The sequence below is a fragment of the Typopeltis vanoorti genome, chromosome 12 (genome assembly GCF_054136105.1).
Source record: "Typopeltis vanoorti isolate ZY-2024b chromosome 12, IOZ_Tvanoo_1.0, whole genome shotgun sequence".
Classification (NCBI taxonomy): Eukaryota; Metazoa; Arthropoda; class Arachnida; order Uropygi; family Thelyphonidae; genus Typopeltis; species Typopeltis vanoorti.
This window is the reverse complement of record NC_143560.1, coordinates 117096745-117116897: the sequence shown is the minus strand read 5'-3', so window position 1 is coordinate 117116897 and position 20153 is coordinate 117096745. Positions and strand designations below refer to the sequence as shown.

General features: G+C 33.9%; 1 protein-coding gene across 1 annotated transcript in view; it reads left to right on the top strand.

Moving 5' to 3' along the window:
• LOC150101165 (mitochondrial glutathione transporter SLC25A40-like) overlaps window positions 1–20153 on the top strand; it is a 101697-nt gene that overhangs the window by 41768 nt on the left and 39776 nt on the right. The window contains exons 5-6 of the mRNA XM_090401799.1: window positions 6883–6957; window positions 15626–15724. Coding sequence (XP_090257925.1) covers window positions 6883–6957; window positions 15626–15724 — 174 coding nt within the window. The remainder of the gene's footprint in view (window positions 1–6882; window positions 6958–15625; window positions 15725–20153) is intronic.

The window sequence follows — 20153 nt, the reverse complement described above, 5'->3', positions numbered from 1 at the left end:
CTGTACTTCCTTCAATTCTAACTGCTGACTTACAACTCAAATAAAGACTAAGTATTGCTTGATATAATGCCCCATTGACACCATATAACTTAAGAGTATTGAATAGCTTCTCTCTTGGCACCTTGTCATATGCCTTTTCCAAATCGACAAAACTTAAATACAGATCTTTGTTATATTCCCATGCTTTCTCGACTATTTGTCGTAAAGTGAAGATCTGATCCTGACAGCCTCTATTTGGCCTGAATCCAGCTTGTTCTTCACCAAGCTTTTCTTCCACAATTCTTCTCAACCGTTTCTCAAGTATACTTGCATAGATCTTGCCAGGAACACTCAGTAGGGAAATACCTCTGTAATTCTCACATTCAGTTTTATTTCCCTTTTTATATATGGGTACTATGAGAGCTCTACTCCAATCATCGGGAATTCGTCCCTCTGTCCAGGCTTTCTGAACTATGAAGTGCAGCCACTGTAAGACTCTTATACCACCATACTTCGGCATTTCTGGTCGAATATCATCTACTCCTGCTGCCTTTCCACATTTCAAGTCTTTGATGGCTTTTTTCTACTTCAAGTATGGATATGTAATCCTGACTGCATGCCTGGTCAGTGTTTTTTATCACTGTGCTGTCATCACTGCTTGTTTGATTTAGCAGTTTTTCAAAGTAATTACTCCATACTCCAAGGATATCTTTTTCTCCTGTTTTCATGTCATCTTTATCATCTCTAATTCCTTTTACAGCACTCTTTCCTCCATTCTTAAGCTTCTTCAACAACCTCCAGAATATTTTGCCACCTTCTTGATATTTATTTTCTATATTCTTGCCAAAGTCCTCCCATGACTTTTGTTTAGCTAGTTTTACACAGTGTTTAGCATTCTTGCATTTGTCTCTATATTCTCTAAGAGCACAAGCTGACTTATTTGACAAGAACTTTTGGTATGCTTTCTTCTTTTCCTTCACTGCCTCTTTAACTTCCTGTGTCCACGAGGGAGTTCTGATTTTTTTATCCTTACAGACAACCTCACCACATGCCTCTCTGGCAGAATCAATCAATGTTTTCTTCAGAGTTTGCCACTGAATCTCCAAGGTTTGATTCCTGTTCTGAAACTCTTTCATTTTTTCTTCAATAATCTTTGTGTATTTTAGTCTACAGTTCACATCTGAGAGCTGCTCAACTTTTATTCGCTTTAAAACTTTCTTACATGTTATTCTTTTCAATATGAAATTCAATTTTATCCTGCTCAAGACTAAATAGTGATCACTTCCAATTTCAAATCCTCTGTACACTCTGGTGTCCTGCACCAGGGAGAAAACATCACTATCAACAATAACATAGTCAATGAGACTTTTCTTATTCTTAGCCTCTTCTCTCCATGTGAATTTGTGCACATTTTTATGTTGGAAAATGGTGTTAGTAATAACCAGTCCATGTCCTGAGCAGAAATCCAAGAGGTATTTGCCATTATTATTAGCTTTTCTCTTTTCTCCCAATTTTCCCAAAATATTTTTGTATGTCTCACAATCATTTCCTACTCTGCTATTATATCCCCAACAAGGACCAACTTTTCCTTTTTCATTGTGTCAGTTGCTTTTTCTAAAGAAATTATATCCTTGTTTAATCCCTTAAACTTTGCTTGGTTATATTTGGGTATACACTAAAACATCAGAAACAGTCAATTCAGTTCAATTTGTAAATGACATAGAACTAATAAGGTGCTCTCTAATGACCAGTTAACTGTAAAATTAATTTGGAGAAGTTAAACTATCTGGTCTCATGACTGTCTCTTAAATTTTCCGTAAATTAATGCAACTGTTCTTGTGCAAGTTGTAGAGTGGGGGGCTTCATTGCAGATGCTGATTCTAAAAATAGTCTGTTGGGTGCATAGCAACTTCTGTGTAAAATCGATGTCTTCCGTTTAATCTCATGTGAAGGAATATCTAGAGCATGGCCTTCTACTGAGTACCGACCATAATGATGATCGTTAATGTAATTTTTGTTCTTCAAGCAGATGTTAATTGATTTACCAGTCTGTCCAAATTAGACCAAACTGTTGGCACAAAGAACTTTATACACTCCAGAATGAAGTTGATCTTTAGGATAGCAGGTGAAGGTAGCTAGCAGCATGAGTGATGTAAAAAGTGGAATGAAGATAATATTTCAAGAGAACTTCTGCTATCTTTTGTGGTGTGTCCTTAATATATGGGATGGGAATAGTTTTGCTGTGATCCTATGTGTTGGTTGTAGTTGGGATGGAGGGGGATGCATGTATAATTTTATGTATTTTACACAGACTAGCCATTGGAAACTCCCTGAGCTTAGTTTTAAGGATGTCGTTTGAACAAATTTCCCTGACTTTGTGATTAATTGTTTTGAGAGTGCTATACTGTTGGGAAGAGTGATGGTGTCATTGCTTATGTAAGTACCTTCCTATGTATGTGGAACCCATTTCTGTTCCATTTAGTTGTTTGTATATATTTTCTTTTACATGCAAAATAATCAAAATTACTGTAAATGTGAATAATTCAAATATCTGTTGGGGGATATAATGCAAGGGTTTCATTAGTGGAGTATATCAAAGCTAATCATCATGTCTGAACTTCTTAGGGTATGTTTAATTTTTAATATATTTTTAAAGTGAATGGAATTTTTTTAAAAATAAGAAAGTTTCCTGTGGTTTGGGCCAAGTGATTTTGTCAGCTTTTAACAAGTTTGTACATAGGCAAGTGTACAAGTAGTGGTCCCCCCCCTTCCCCCCACACACGCACAGTTAGGTATAGTTAGGGGAAGAGCATTAGGTTTGTGGATCTTTGGTGCTCCAGACTTTACACAAAAAGTTTAAACTCATTAACAAATCCTCTGTATGAAGATATGACTTTCTTCAGTAATTTTTGAGAACTTTATTCTTTTGTGTATTAGTAAGATCTTGATCCATAATTTTATGTAGAATGATCTTGTAGAAGATTTTACAGTTTGTTGTCATATTCTGTGTGATTCATATAAGGGTAATGTTACCTTTACTTGCTTTGGCTCTAACAATATTTTGTCAGATTATTAGTGTGTGTCAATACAGATTTTATTGGCTATTACATGAGTGTAGGTTGTAAATCCCATATTCAGTGGATATCAACAATTTCAGTACTTGCCAAGGTGTAATGGTTAAGTATTATAATCTCAGTTCATTGACAGCTTCTTCCATTAAAGGCACCAATGATAGGATCACTGATATACTTGCAGACTGACTTGTAAGATGTTGAAAGAGTTTAAAACTTTTCTGGTGCTATCTGCTGCAGCTTTGGAAAAGCTACCTTTGCTTAGGATTCATACACATACCAGCCACTTAATTAGATGCTTATATTTCATGCCATGTTGGACCTACTTTAGCCTAAATTACAACAACTATGTGGTTTGGTATAGATTCCACATGGTGTTAGATTGTATCTATCTTTAGAACATACCAGGCATTCACCAGAGAGTCCTTTTAACTGGCTCAGATTTGACAGAAGACAACTTTGCTCCTGGATCTGGTTTTCTAACATATCCCATACATTTTCAGTGGAGTTCATATCTAGGCTTTGTGGTGGCCAAGAAAGATGGTGGAAGTCACTATAATGTTTGCTGAACCACTGCTGAACAATTTTTGCATGATGGACAGTGGCATTGTTGTCCATGAAACAGCTGTCACCTGCTGACTACAGAAGTTATTGCAGGATGGATTTGATCAGCAACAGTGTTCAGATATTCCTTAGGGAAGTCAAGCATACCTGATAACAGGCTTTCATCTCAAACTCCATCTTCTCTTAGTGCTTATAACTGTTCCTGAAATAACTGCAAGAAACTATTTAGCTCATTTAAAATTGATTTTGAAAGAGCTAAAAGCAGAAAAATGAAATCCTATCCAAAGATCTAATTCATTTGATACTATTTTCTTCCATTTCTTAGCTTTTCAATAGCCTTAACTTGGTGAAATTTATTTCTATATTTTTATCAAAATCTCTTAATTTGTTAAAAAAAAAAAAAAAAAAAAAAAAAAAAAAAAACATATCATACAATGTTATAAGAAATATTATATTACTATTACAGGACTTTTGTTTACATGAAGGTTAATTAAGTGCAATATACTGTAAGAGTTAGCATTTGTCAATGAGTAGCAGTGACAAACATTTAACTTTTCTTATGAAAAATATCAAGCATTTTCTACCATCTCGTGATATAGATCATGGATTTCATACATTAAAAAAAAAAATGTGGTATTCTGTTTTTTTCCTTTTAGTACACATCTGTTTTGAGATTTGTTTAAAATGAGCATCACAAAGAATTTAAAAAAGTCAGAAGAATGAGAAATAATTAACTAGTGCTATGTTGCATTGCATGGTGAACAAGAACTATATAGTGTAATATCTCACGAGTATTTTCACTTGCAGAATATTTCCAGTAATCATTCAAACTGTGATGCATATGGAAAAATATGCATCTTCTTGTTCAGAAATAGACCAATAAAGGTGCCTGTTTGACATTTCAATGTATTTGACTTGCTTCTGTTAAGCATATTTTTCACTATTTAATCATGCTTTGTTTGAGCTTTTGATTTTATTTTTGTCATGTTTCCCATTACATATTGCAAATGATTAACTCTTTAAAGTGAAATGAAATATACTAAATGCTAATAGCTGCAGCAGACACTATAGCTGAATCAGAACAACTTTGTCTATGTGTTCTTCACTTCAGTTTGAGAATAAAAAAGACTGTCTTGAATAGTGAAATCCTCTGGACAGGAGTATTGATAATTTATTATGCAGACCCACACTTCACCGTGCAGGCATTCAAAACCGAAATCCTATGGAATAGGTTGGTTGATCCTTAATCCAGGAGTGTCTTATGTCTGTAGATATGTGTTTGTACGGGGACAGTTTGCCTGTTCTGAGGGACGAAAAACTAGTTTCTGAAAAACCATGCTGTAATAGATTAGTTTGCATATCACATAGATGTATTTGCTGTAGTTAAATACCTATACCTACACAAAGGTACCCCAGTATACCACAAACAACATGGGATGGAAATCTTATGCTGATTACCTGTACAAAGCGTCTCTGTAGCTCATTTGGCATAGACGAAGCCCTTTGGTTGGAAAGAACTGGGTTTGATTCCTGTCTATGATGTGAATAACCTTTATGGTCTCTTTTGAACTAAAGGTGAGTTAGCCATCTCATACGAAGGCAGAAGATTTTTTCTCCTAGCCTGTGAACACACACCGATCCACAGTCAAAAATATATACTTAGAAGTCCCTAATTGGAGGGCACAACCTCAACAATTCCCTAAGGGATAGGTGAGGATAATAACAAAAAAACAAATTGTTACCAACAATTTCAGTATAGCTATTTGAAATCCATCATCATACCTCTCCGTAGTAACTTTTTTTTTCTTAAAGTTTTATGAACTCAGTTATAGAAACTTCTAGAGCAAGCATTTATGAACATCGGTACCCTTTGACACCAGTCTAACAATATCTACTCAAAATTTGGACCAAGCATACATTACCTGAATGATATAAGCTGCTGGATCAGTCATGATTGGGTAACTTTTTTATCTTGTTGGGAGGAGGCAGGTATGCAGCTGTGCCTCTTGGTGGTTATGTAATATGCAGGCATACCTACACTATTTCACCATATTCAGCCTATGATATTACAGTGCTTTCCACAGGTAATTTTTGGAAAATATGACAGCACTACAGTTATCCAAGTTGAAAAAGTTAAACAATTATTTTGAGGGAAAACTCCAAAATATTGTAGCTAGTGATTCCTTTCTCTCCCCCTGCACCATACACACACATATCGAATAAAAGTGTAATATGACAGAGAGGCATATAAGATAGTAAAAGCAACTCAACCTTTCTAGTTTCCAAGATATATTGTTTGGAGTAGTACAGAATCTAAACCTGTTGTATATAAGTACTATATAAGCCTTCTGTAGAGACCAAATATAAAACTTCTCAAGCTATTTCAGATCTTTCTTAAGCAAGGTATTGGGTCACACAAGTCATCTACTGTCTACAGACTTTCACAAAACATCCATGCTGCTATATAATTCAAATTCATAGCCTGTTGGTTGGAGAATGGATATTCTGTTCATTCTATCCATCCAAGGATATACCATGTTATGTATTATCTGCAACACCCCATGCATTTTAGTTGACAAGACCTTTAGAATTCCATTAAGGGGGACAGCATTTATACAGATATTTTTTCTTGTAACTCGTGAAACTTGGAGTATTTGCTATTTGAAATCAATCTATCCAGAAAACACAAGTATAGTTAACTAATATACAAGGGAGGCTGAAAAGATCTGATAAACACTTAGAACAAAAATGATTGGTTATATCAGTTGCTTTAATATTTAATGATATCTAATTTATAAAATTGGACATCATTCTTGTTATGTTTTGTATATGGGTAGACACAAAGATATATGTAGTTTTAGAAAGTTTTTTACATTGGGTATGCTATTTTAAACCAGGTTTAAAATAGCTTGGTACCTTTAACATATGTAGTTTTGTCAATATTCCTAAATTTGGATTTTGCTCTTTATGATTTTTGTAGTAAAGTAAAATGTCAGTGAATTAAATGAACTTCAATGTAATGTAAAGTTCTACTTTACTAGAAGATGTTTTTCCTAAATTATTTTGTTTATATATATATATATATATATATATATATATTCAAAGTTGTCAATAGTTTATGCCTTAATTGCCTAGTGTTTTGGCTGTCATTGAGAGAAATGAATATCTAAAAAAACTTACTTCTCTCATTATCGTATGTCATTATACAGTAAATTATTTTGATATGAAATGGATAATTTTTAATTTCCTTTCTTTCTTTGTTCAAAAGCCTTTACAGCCATTGCTATTTGTCCCTTGGAATTAATCCGAACAAAAATGCAGTCAAAAAAACTCAGTTATTTAGGTAAGTGTTTTTACCACTGGTTATAAAACCAGTTGTAATCAATTTTATTGATTTTTACCTAAATCCTTGATTAAATTTTGATTGATATTTCATTTATTCTTATGAATAAATAAATAAATAAAAAAATATTTAATTCTAACTTAATTTGTTTGTAATGAAAAAATATATAATTTATATATTTTTATAATATATAACTTATATACATAACTTAAATATTACTTATGGATCTGAGAGCTAGTTCAGAAGTAAAACACTAGACCAAAGACTGAAGACTGCAGATATGAGAGTCCTGAGAAAGATTAGGGGCATGAGCAGATTGCATCAATGGCAATATCATATTAAAAACAAGGATATTAGGAAAGAACTTGACATTGCCAGCATCCAGGCATGCATTAGCAGAACTAATCTTAGGTGGTATGGTCACTTAAACAGAATGGGCGAGAAAAGATTAGCAAAACAAGTGTTCTCTATCAGGTTGGCAGGAAAAAGAATGGAATACTTAGAAGATAGAAATATAAGATATGATAATGTTTGATTATTGACAGGTAACAGATTGATTTGGAGGAAAATTGTAGATAGGAAGTTAGTAATGATAGAAAATTTTCATGTACTATAGTTCGCCCACCATTTCTAGATCCCTTCTTGGCTTGATGCCAAGAATAGTCGATTCATGCTGAAGGGGAGAAAGAAATGAAGGATGTATGAATCGGTCGCCAACATGCGAAATCACGTGCTTTCTTGTCTGTCGCTGTACTAGTACTAGCTTGATTTTTGTTGTTCTCTTTTTTGCATTATTTTTTTATTATTAATTTGTATGATGGATCCAGTACAACAAGTTCTATTGTTACACATTTCAGTAGCTCTTGCAAAAGAATATTGAATAATGTGCTGACGTTCTGCGAAAAAGAATCGTCAGAAGGCCGTCTTCTTGTTCCCCTTTCTCAAGTCATAAAACGTGCAAGTGCAATTGTGGGTGTATCGGAATCGACTGTTAAAAGAATTCGTAGGGAATCAAAAGGTGAAGGTAAGCCAAAATTTAAAAAAAAAAAAAAAAAAAAAAGAAGAAGAAAGCTTATCAAAAGTTCCTGGCAAATAAGTCAGCTTTTACTCTTACAGAATACAGAGACAAATGTAAGAAAGCTAAACAGTGTGTAAAACTAGCTAAACAAAAGTCATGGGAGGACTTTGGCAAGAATATAGAAAATAAATATCAAGAAGATGGCAAAATATTTTGGAGGTTGTTGAAGAAGCTTAGGAATGGAGGAAAGAGTGCTGTAAAAGGAATTAGAGATGATAAAGGTGAAATGAAAACAGGAGAAAAAGATATCCTTGAAGTATGGAGTAATTACTTTGAAAAACTGCTAAATGAAACAAGCAGTGATGACAGCACAGTGATAAAAAACACTGACCAGGCATGCAGTCAGGAATACATATCCATACTTGAAGTAGAAAAAGCCATCAAAGGCTTGAAATGTGGAAAGGCAGCAGGAGTAGATGATATTCGACCAGAAATGCTGAAGTATGGTGGTATAAGAGTCTTACAGTGGCTGCACTGCATAGTTCAGAAAGCCTGGACAGAGGGACGAATTCCCGATGATTGGAGTAGAGCTCTCATAGTACCCATATATAAAAAGGGAAATAAAACTGAATGTGAGAATTACAGAGGTATTTCCCTACTGAGTGTTCCTGGCAAGATCTATGCAAGTATACTTGAGAAACGGTTGAGAAGAATTGTGGAAGAAAAGCTTGGTGAAGAACAAGCTGGATTCAGGCCAAATAGAGGCTGTCAGGATCAGATCTTCACTTTACGACAAATAGTCGAGAAAGCATGGGAATATAACAAAGATCTGTATTTAAGTTTTGTCGATTTGGAAAAGGCATATGACAAGGTGCCAAGAGAGAAGCTATTCAATACGCTGCAGTTATATGGTGTCAATGGGGCATTATATCAAGCAATACTTAGTCTTTATTTGAGTTGTGAGTCAGCAGTTAGAATTGAAGGAAGTACAGGAAGATGGTTTAATGTTAAATCTGGTGTGAGACAAGGATGTACATTATCCCCTCTGTTATTCATTATCTATATGGATCACATTAATAAGGAATGTGGTATTAAACCTGATATCAAAATTGGAGATGTTAATGTCAGCTCTTTGCTTTATGCGGATGATGTTATACTTCTAAATAAATCCGCTACAAGTCTGCAAGATTCTCTGACTAAAGTGAATAGCTGTTGTAATAGATATGGTATGAAGGTCAGCAATAAAAAGACAAAGACAATGAAAATAGGCAGAATCATTGAAAATGTCAACTGTGTTGTGAATGGAGAACCTGTGGAACAAGTAAAACATTTCAGCTACTTAGGCACAATTTTTACTGAAGATGGTATACTAAATATAGAAATAGACAACAGAATCAGCAAAGCTGGTATCGTGGGAAGTCAATTGAATAAATTCATATGGAATAAGAAAGAAATTAGTCGGAACACTAAATTAGCTGTATACAAGACTGTGTTCAAACCAATTTTAACTTATGGATCTGAGAGCTGGGTCAGAAGTAAAACACTTGACCAAAGACTAGAGACCGCAGATATGAGAGTCCTGAGAAAGATTAGAGGCGTGAACAGATGGCATCAATGGCAATATCATATTAAAAACGAGGATATTAGGAAAGAACTTGACATTGTCAGCATCCAGGAATGCGTTAGCAGAGTTAATCTCAGGTGGTATGGTCACTTAAATCGAATGGGAGAGGAAAGATTAGTAAAACAAGTGTTCTCTGCCAGGTTGGCTGGAAAACGACCCAGAGGAAGACCAAGATATAGGTGGATTGATACGGTACAAAGTGCCTTAGACGATAGAAATATAAGATCTGATAATGTTGGAGTCTTGACAAGTAACAGACTGATTTGGAGGAAAATTGTAGATAGGAAGTTAGTAATGATGTAATTTTTTCATGTGGTACTGTCATATCCTGTACACCCCTTGAGGGTACATGGCAGGAATTTGATGATGATGATGATGATGATAAAAAAAAAAAGCGCCAGAGAAAGAAACCATCGAAACCGTAGCTTTGAATGATTTTGATGTAGACGTTATAAGAAGAGCTATTCACGAATTTTACGTGGTCGAGAATAGAGTGCCAACTGTTCCGAAATTGATTCCTATGCTTAAAGAAAAAATTAATTTTCCTTGGAAAAGAGAAACTTTAAGGAAAATACTTCATGAAATTGGATTTTGTTTTAAAAAGTCCCAGAATAAAAGGAAACTTATCATGGAGGAAATTGACATTGAAGTGACTTTGTTTTATGTAGAATGCAATATTTGCACGTATTAACACTCTACGTACATTTTTCCAACTGTTATACAAGCAAAATAGTTACACTTTAAAAACAGCAATGTTCATAAAAGAAAAGCTAAATTTTCCGACCTGTAATAATAAACAAACTGAGTTTGTTTATTATTACATCCCAGAAGACAGACTGATTACCCTATTATCGGAATGGATTCTCCTTTTTCTGACATGCGCAGAAGTATCGAGGGACCTCAAATCGGTGGGCGAACTATACTATCATATCCTGTACACCCCTTGAAGTTATATGGCAGGAATTTGATGATGATGAAAAAACGTATTAGTTTCACCTACTTATACAGTAGCCAAACCTATATACCGAACATGATAAAAAAATATACTATGTTCACTATCCAAAAGCATTACAAAGACTACTAAACTTAATTATGTTATTTCACTCTTCTTTCATATTTTCTCCTCAAGTGTTCACGTGATTATAATTAATTGCTGCCTTATAACTAGTATATGTAACTTCATGGGACTTATATTCCAAGATTGTATCATACAAGGGCAACTCCCACTATAGCAAATACCATTATAGTAAACTCATTCACTATACAGACGATGAAACACCAGTTAACCCCATAGCACATATGCTGTTTTAAAAGGAAATTCAGTATAGTAAATTAGAACAAACTGGGCTTCGGATTTCATAATAACCAAAAGCCACTACATGCACTATAACCTTCAATTATTACAGCTGTTGGTTTTAGTGAGAATTGATCATATCATAATCTCAAACTGTATGCCAGTATCATTGCTTATTATCTTTAACCAGTGAAATGTAAATTTAAGGGACATCTTGAACTAAAAATTATCTCATATTTATAAAATGACATTAGTAAACATAAAACAGGCATTGACAGATATATATTAATATATCCTTAATACTTCAAACATTTGTAATATATATATATATATATATATATTGGACAAATACCAACATTTTCTTGCAGAAGCCAGGAAAGACAAAATGTTGTGCTTGTATATGTTATACAGATCCTTACATATTACCTTAGAAGTGAACAAATGAATTGTAATGAAAATTTATTCTAATGTTAGCTCTTGTATTCTTTACTTGCTCAAATAATGAGTACAGAGTCATAAAGTCCTAAGTATTTATTTATATAAGTTTTATCTGTACAACAGAACAATGACAGTCTCCTTCATCTTGCTTTCTAAATTAATTTTAAATAAACTTATTACCAACCATTATCACCACAAAATCACCATCCTAATTAATGTAAATTTTAATACTTAGAATAGCTTATAAGTAATAACTTAAATACTTGGTATCTCTTTTACTAGTTCACATAGTTGGCTTGCAGTTTTTGGCCATTTTGTGGCTATAAAAATAGCAGCTTATTACTGATTATGACATATTTTTGTAATTTGATAAAGCCAATGCTACAGCTTGAAATGGTTTCTAGTTTATCACACTAGCAAACTTCCTCTTAATTTTTCTTCCACCATACTTTATATTATCCATTCTCTAAAGTGTAATTCAAATGCAGTAGACCATGCTATCACAAAATTAATCGATTCCATAAAGTCTAATAAGGGTTCACATCATCTAAAATTTTTATAATGTGAACCATTATATAATCTAGATTAAGAGTGAGAGTATGTTATTTTAGTGGAGAACCAATCCAGTGATGTTATTATGGGCCAGTTATTCAGTGAGGTTGGTAATAATGAGTGATTTTAATATTGTAATATTAAATTGGGTAAATGAAGTATTCAGTAAATAGAGTAGATAATATTATTTTGGAATTAATCCAGAATAGTTTTTTAAAAAAGCAACTTATTCTTGAACTTACTGGATTATTGATTTAATATTAACATCTGGTAACTAAGAATTGGTCAAATCAGTTATGTAGAGCAGTTGTGTGATAGTGATCATTTAATATGGCATGGAAATTAGCAAGAAGCTGATAAGTAGGAAGCAATAAGGTAAAAATTTTCAAAGCTAATTTTGAGGATATGGTGAGAGAATTAGAATGTGTAAATTGGGAGCTGGAATTTAATGGAATGAACATTCAAAGTAATTGAAGGTCTTAAGGATATTTTTAATTCTATATTTGAAGAAGTAAGTTTAAAAGTGAGTTTACAGGATGAAAAACCAGTTCCTTAAGGAAATCTGCCATAAGAAAAAAACTAAGGGAAGAATATCATCTTCAAAAACTGGTTGGAAAGTATGATTAATACAAAAAACTATTTATTAACTAAATCATTAAGGATTGCAAAGCAGGATTTGAGCTATAGTTGGCAGAAGTAATAAGCCCCATAAATAAGATTTTGCAAGGCCCTGCTGATCAGCAGGGGAGTGTAAAAATTACTTTGCAGCATTCATGTTGAGGATGGGATTGAAGATAGGATAATGCTGGTTGAGAAACAAATTCACCTGTAGTTTAAAACAAGACAAGGACCTTGCTGATATTTTACACAACTGATTTGACTGATCTTAGTAGTAAATAAATGTATGTTGGGGATAACTAAACACTTCAATGAGTTGCTAACCATAGGAATTGTTCTTGCTTCTGTTACATATGCAGTATATTATTATGAACTTGGATTTCCATTGTCTATTAGTTAAAATAATTCATATGGTTAGTATATCCACTCTCTAAACAACAGGCCACAGGTTTGAATCTTACCCTGGACATGGATGTTTGTGATTTTTTAGGTGTAAGATGTACTTTATCACCACGTGTGAAGCCACCACTCTGCTTATTGGGGTCCTAAAGTCACTTGAAAAAGTTCCTTGTTTGGTCTCTAGAACAGGCTTGCATAATATGTAAAAAGTAAATTTAAAAAAAAAAAAAATGTAACTCCATTCCCATTATCTATTGCATGCTAGGCTCCGTGATCTTTCACATTCAGGTCGCTTGACTTGTTTGAAACCTGATTAATACTCTGATAAGACAAATAATCCTATCAGCATAGGCTTCATGTGTGTGTTTTGACTGGTATGCCTGTTTTATGGGATTAAAAACTCAAGTTTCTTTGAACAAAAAACCCTGCTACCTTTGTATGAGACTGGAGCCTTTAGTATAAAATTAATAATAATAAAAAAAAACCTTTGTGTGGGGTAGCTGCATAAAAAAAAATAGTGTTTAAAATATATAATGAGATTACTATCATTTCAAGACAGAAAACAAAGTAAAATCTCATAAACAACTTTATAACAAATTCACTGAATATAAAGTTCCACTGTCATGATGCTATTCTAAAAAGAATTTGCTACTGCAAATTATCCACCATAAGGAACTGTTTCAGTAGCCCTGATGGGCTTGCTGTGGTAGTGTATTAACCTCCCTACCGGCCAATGTGGATGAAATAGTCACACCAAATTGCACTTTTTATCCATGTTATTCAATGGGTTTTAGAGCTTTGCATCCAGACATAGCTTGACGTCTATAGACGCTTTGGCCGGTTGGGGGGTTCAGGATATTTTTCATGATCATATATATAACTATATTTGAGAGAGAGAGAGAGAGATCATCATCAAATTCCTGCCATGTACCCTCAAGGGTACATGGCAGGAATTTGATGATGGAATTAGGAATTAGCTTTGCTCTTTTCTCCAAATTTTCCCAAAATATTTTTGTATGTCTCACAATTATTTCCTACTCTGCTATTTAGATCCCCAACAAGGACCAACTTTTCCTTTTTCATTGTGTCAGTAGCTTTCTCTAGAGCCTCAAAAAATTCCTCCACTTCTAACTTAGTAGAACCTTCTGTGGGACCATAGGCACAAATAAGTCTCATTGTCCAGTTCCCCATTCTCATAATGCCCACATTACTCTACTTGAGACTGACTGCCATTCAAGAAGATTAGCCTTGTATTTTGTTGTTATATACTATGGCTACTCCTTCTTTTCCTTGAATTTCATTGCCTTGAAGAAGTCTTAAATTTTAATTGTATGGTTATAATTAAAATTATAACCATGCTTTATTGAAGATCTGGAAAAGGCGAGAGAAGAGTACTAATCAGGAGAGTAGACAAATGAGTCAGAAACTGAGCCTCCTAACCAAATTTGAAGGAATTGGCAGGTATGTTGCTGGAACACAGAAATTTTTCTTGCATTGATAAATGGTTTTTGAAGCATCACTGTAGCTGTTTTGATGGCATACAGGGATCTTTGTTTTCCAACCTTCAAATAAACTCAAACATGTAACTAATGAATTTAGTTAATTAGTGTCAATTTTAAAATTTGAGCAAAAAATAAAATATATATGCTCAGTAAAAAAAAAAAAAAGTGTTAGAAAGTGAATAATGGGCAATTCAAAAACAGCATTTGCAAGTGCATGGTGAATTGTATCTTTTTGAACAATCTAATCTTCTCTAATCTAATCTAATCTTCTGATAGGATCCAATAAAGGAGCATGTGTGTGTGAGAGAGAGTATTAAAAATAAATAAAATTGATACAGTTATTGATAATTCCCAAAATTTTAGGCATGTAATTGGTTCATCATTGAGAGTGAGATTTCAATGATGGACACCTCAACACTTTGAAAAAACATTGACATTTCTGGTTGCTAATATATAGAAATCTATCATAATTTCAGAGGATCCTGTGGCCATTGTTAATTCCATATTTAGTAAGGCCAGATTTGGGTTTTTTTTTTTTTTGAGTTCAACATAAGATCGACATTCTGAAATATGTTTTGTGATGGATTGGTCCATTTGTCCAAAATAAGACAAATTGCAATCACAAGAAATCTGATATACTGAGTAGAAAATAAGGATTATACTTTCTTTTGGACAGTGTAACAGAGAACTGATTGGTTGATAGGCTTAAATTTGACTGTGAGATCCAATGAAGGTGCATTTAGATATAGGCACATATATCTAAATGTACCTCTGAACATGTTGCCTGTAATATAAAGGGATATATATTCCATGGGAGACCTATCTTTTGTGGAATTAGAAGAAAAATGAACATGATTTTCAGGCTGTTTGGAAATTTCTTTATAGACTCAGATGAGGAGTATACTGTACTTATGTGAACACACTTAAACTGAAATATCTGTAGTTATTTATAATTTAGTATACATTTTTACTATACATATTGTGTTTTTTAATATACATTTTTACAGGCGATGCTATGCAGTTACTTCTTCATTACAGAATAACTTCTAATTAACATCAGTTAACTAACCCTAAAATTGATTTCTTAACATAATGATACTGAGAGATTACTGATTTGTGGAGGATAAGTGAAGTTTTCTTAATATAATTACATGTCATATGTAATGTATTATTAAGTTTGTTACAATTATTGTGTATGATTGGTTTGTAAATTGTGATTTCAGAAATTGGTCAAGCTGTTCGTGCTCAAGTACATGCCCAGGGTATACTGTCAATGTGGCGAGGTTGGGGACCAACTGTTTTAAGAGATGTACCATTTTCTTGTAAGTTTATTTTTAATATATTGCAGTAGATTTTGAGTTTTATATTTCATGTTAAGTTTTCTTTGTATATATTATATTATATTATATTATATTATTTGTATATTATATTTAGACAAGATCTGATGTTTATACTTTAATTCTGCACATCTCGATTCATAATATTCTTTAAATGGTACCTGAAATATTGGATAATGTTCATCCTAAAGGATATTAATTTGTGTGAAGGGAAATATGAAAGTTGATTTTAGACTTGCAGATAGTTCATTTTATAAATTATATATGATGGGAGGTAATACTGGAGATAAATGGGGAGGAGAAATAATTTTTTCCCATCGGTTTGTAGGTGAGCTGCAACTGCTAGTTGCTACCAAGTCATCCTAAGAGTTTTATACTGTACTTATTCAAACATGTCTCTAAAACTTTATAAATACTGCTAAGCTGAGGTGGCCTCATTCTAAGGAATTCCACTTGCAGGAGCATTATACATAAGTTATTGTTTAAATAACCCTTTATTACTATGGAGGTCACTGAAGAGCACATCATGCTTTATGAGTTCAAAAAAGGTAATAATGCTGCTTACACTAAAAAAAAATGTGCAAAATGTGTATGGCAATAATTTTGAATGTGTGAAAGTGCCACGATGGTTCCAAAATTTTTGAAAAGGGAACTTTAGCTTGAAAGGCTCCTTGTTTCTCTCAATAATGATATGCTGGAAGCCACTATTGTAAGAAATGACAATGCAACTGTTGAAGATTTGGCAAAAGATCTTAATTCATCGTCATCGACCATCCATTTGTAAGAACTTTGAACATTGCCAAAGCTTGGCAAGTGGGTTCCTCACAAACTAACGAACAATCGAAAAGAGTGCTTTAACATCTGCACGAGTGGTTCCATCTCTGTTTTTGAGTCGTGCAATCACCAGTGGTGAAAAGTGGACACTTTACAAGAATGTTCAGTGCCAAATGCAGTGGGTTCATTCAGGGGAACAGGCTAAACCTCAGCCAAAACAAGACCTTCACCCTCAGAAGTTTTTGTTAAACATTTGGTTGGATATGGCTCGTATTATACACCTTGAACTCTTGCCACAAAACCAAACAGTCACATCTGAAGTATACTGCAAACAACACAATCAATTGAGTGAAAAACAAAGAAAAGAGTGTTCTCTGGTCATTCAAAAGGGTATTGTTTTTCGCCATGATAACACACGCCCTCATAGTTTTAAGTAATTTTAAATAATTTATTTTACATCATCCAGGTTTAATACAAGAAAGGTAAAAATCAAATCTTAGTAACCCCTATTTACGTAGTTCACACCCACAAAGGGTTTTTCTGCAAACATATAGTACATTTATACCGTGGGTGTGCTAAGGATTTTTATTTTTATTTTTTTTTTCTGTTTTTAATAATTTTATTATTCCCTAGAAGTATTTTTATTTGTTTTTTACGGTCTGGAAATCTTTTGCTCTTTATTCTTCAGTTTTTCCTATCAATATTTCTTAGCCTTGAGTGTGCTTGAATGAGATAAGATCCCACAGGAATGGAAAGAATGCATGATAATCTCATTACACATTGGGTGGTGCATAGACTGGTGTATCTAACTATTGACCTATTGGTCAATAGTGTATCTAACTATTGACCTATTGGTATGTGAAGTGAAGATTTTAGAGTGAAAAGTGAAAATTGTCTATCCATTTCTGTATGACCTGCATACAGAGAATGGATGGACAAGCAAGCTGTTCTTTACAAGGAACAGCATGGGTTTACTATAAATTATATATTTAGTTTAATCCTTTATCCAAGTGTAAGCAAACAAAGTTTGCACCTGAAATATCTTCAGGACTGGGGCTACTCGTGGCAAAGGTGGACTCACTTCACATCACTTACCTTAGTATCCCATAATGCAAAGCACATCTCCTTGCGGGCATGTATAATACTATGCATTATGGGAAGGATCACTACCCAGACTGGTTTTCACCTTTATTGAGGTCTCTTCAGTGGGATGCCAGACCCAGAGGTGATACCAAGGTTGAAGTGATGCAGAAGTCATATTCCCATATACGAGTTGCCAAAAAGTGTCACACCTTATTATTAAATTACTCTGGATTAGAGAAAGATGTTGGAAGTTTTTTCACGTGGTTAGACTATAAATTGTATATTTAGTTTAATCCTTTATCCAAGTGTAAGCACTTTGTGCCTGAAGTATCTTCAGGGCTGGGGCTACTCGTGACAAAGGTGGGCTGACTTCACATCACTCACCTTAGTATCCCATAATGCAAAGCACATCTCCTTGCAGACATATGTAATGCTATGCATTATGGGAAGGGTCAATACTCTGACCTAGGGCTTACTAAAGGGGGATTATGTCTGAGCAGTTGGCTCATATTTCATAATAATGAAATTATTATGAAATATGGGATTGGAATATAAACTATTGGCTTGGATAATTGGGTGGCTGACAGGTATCAGAAAGTACTACCTCCCCCAGTGATCAGTTCTTTGACAGGTTGTTGTTCATTCTATATATATTGATATTGGGAATGACCTTACAGGAGATCTTCATTTGTTTGATGATAATGCAGAGATTGGCAGAGCAAGGTACTACTGATATACAACATTTACTAGGTTTGAATATGCTCAAAATGTGGACAGTCAATGTTAGTAAGTATAAGTTAGTATTATGCACCTCAGCATAATGAGATATCTAATGTCATATTATATTGGTGGGATTATGCTTGGAGTAACTAATAAGGCTAGAGATCTGGGAGTTGTGGATAGTAACTTGAAGTTCAAAGGTCACAAAGCAAAAATTGCAAATACAGCCCAGAGGATAATTGTGATGTTGAAACAAACATTGACGTGCAAGGATGTGGAAGTCATTTTCGCCTCTTTACAAGGCCTTGGTATGACTGTATATCCAGACTATTGTGTGCAGATTTGGTCTCCTGGGTTCCAAACAGAGAGAAGCTGTGGAAGAACAACTGCAAAGAAAAGTTACAAAGATGATATCAGGCTTATGAGGATAGATTGAGCGTATGTGCATTGCAAACATTGGAAAAGAGGAGAAAGCAGGGTGATATGATATAGGCTTATAAACTTCTGAGAGGGTGTTACAGGATATCAGTTGATAAAATTTTTCATTATATGAAATGTGGAGAGAGGACAAGGGGACATCTGGAAGTTTGTATGTGATTTAAGAATGAAGGTTGAGAGAGAGCTAGATTTTCTCTCACAGAACTGTTAGATCTAGTGAATTGTTTAAGAGAAGGTATGTCACCTGATGTCTGGATAATGTATAGCCTCTCTTGATGTTCTTGACTCCCCGGAAGTCTGATGATGATAATAAATCTTTTTTGAAACAAAATTTTTAATAATATTTATCATCTAATTTCCAAAATCTTCTCATGACTTGTTCAGAAGAATCTCCATACTTCACTACTTGGCAGCAATTCCCTTTGGCTGAAAAGATCAAGATTCTAATTCTATCTAACAGAGAACCTTTATAAGACTTTTTCAAACTTGAGATAGTGGATTTCATGTGGATAGGGAAGGCAAAAGGTTTTGGTTTTCCCTTTCAGAACCACAGGTTTCTTATTCTATAAAACATAAATTGAAAGCTATAGCAGAGGCAAGCAGAAAGCATTAATTACTGTCATAGCATTAATTAGGATTCATTGGTGCCAGACTTGGCTCTGACAGGTTATTAACCACGTCGCCGTCAATGTGGATAAAATACATCGCTCCTGTACATTTCATATCCATCATATATTTCAATGTAATATCAATGGTATTACAATTTTAATATTCACTTCGCATCCATAGTAACCTGAACGTATAGTATGTCTTGGGTGGTTAAGCATAACATCTTAAGCAGAAGTGAGACTTTTTTTGGCACTTTACAAATTATTTAGCTTTTTTTTTCTCAAAATTCTAATGCTGACATATCAGCCAGTAACTTCTGTTTTTTGTTCTCAAATTTCTAATACTGACATATTAGTAACTTCTATGTTTTCTAGTTTTTTCATGGATTCTTAATTTCTTTAGTCCACTAGTTCCTATTTGCTGGTGGCTTCACTGCTTGCTTCCATGTGTATGTGTGAGTGAGAATTCCACTCACTAAAAGTTGGAAACCTATCATACATGTAGTACCATAAGCAGGCTAGTATAAATTATCCAATTATGCTGTAGAGACTTAACACATTATTTAAAGCCTCATCAGGTTTCTAACAAACAGAATGGTGGAATCAGATTAGGTGATTCTCACTTTTTTATGACTCCTACCAATATACAAAGTTTTCAGAAACTGTTCTAGAGACCAAACACAGAATTTTTTCAAGCCATGGGTGATGAAATTCTTTTCCCAACATTTGTGCTCATGTGGGATTCAAACCCACAGCCTGTTGGTTGGGTGGAGAGCAGACATGCAAACACT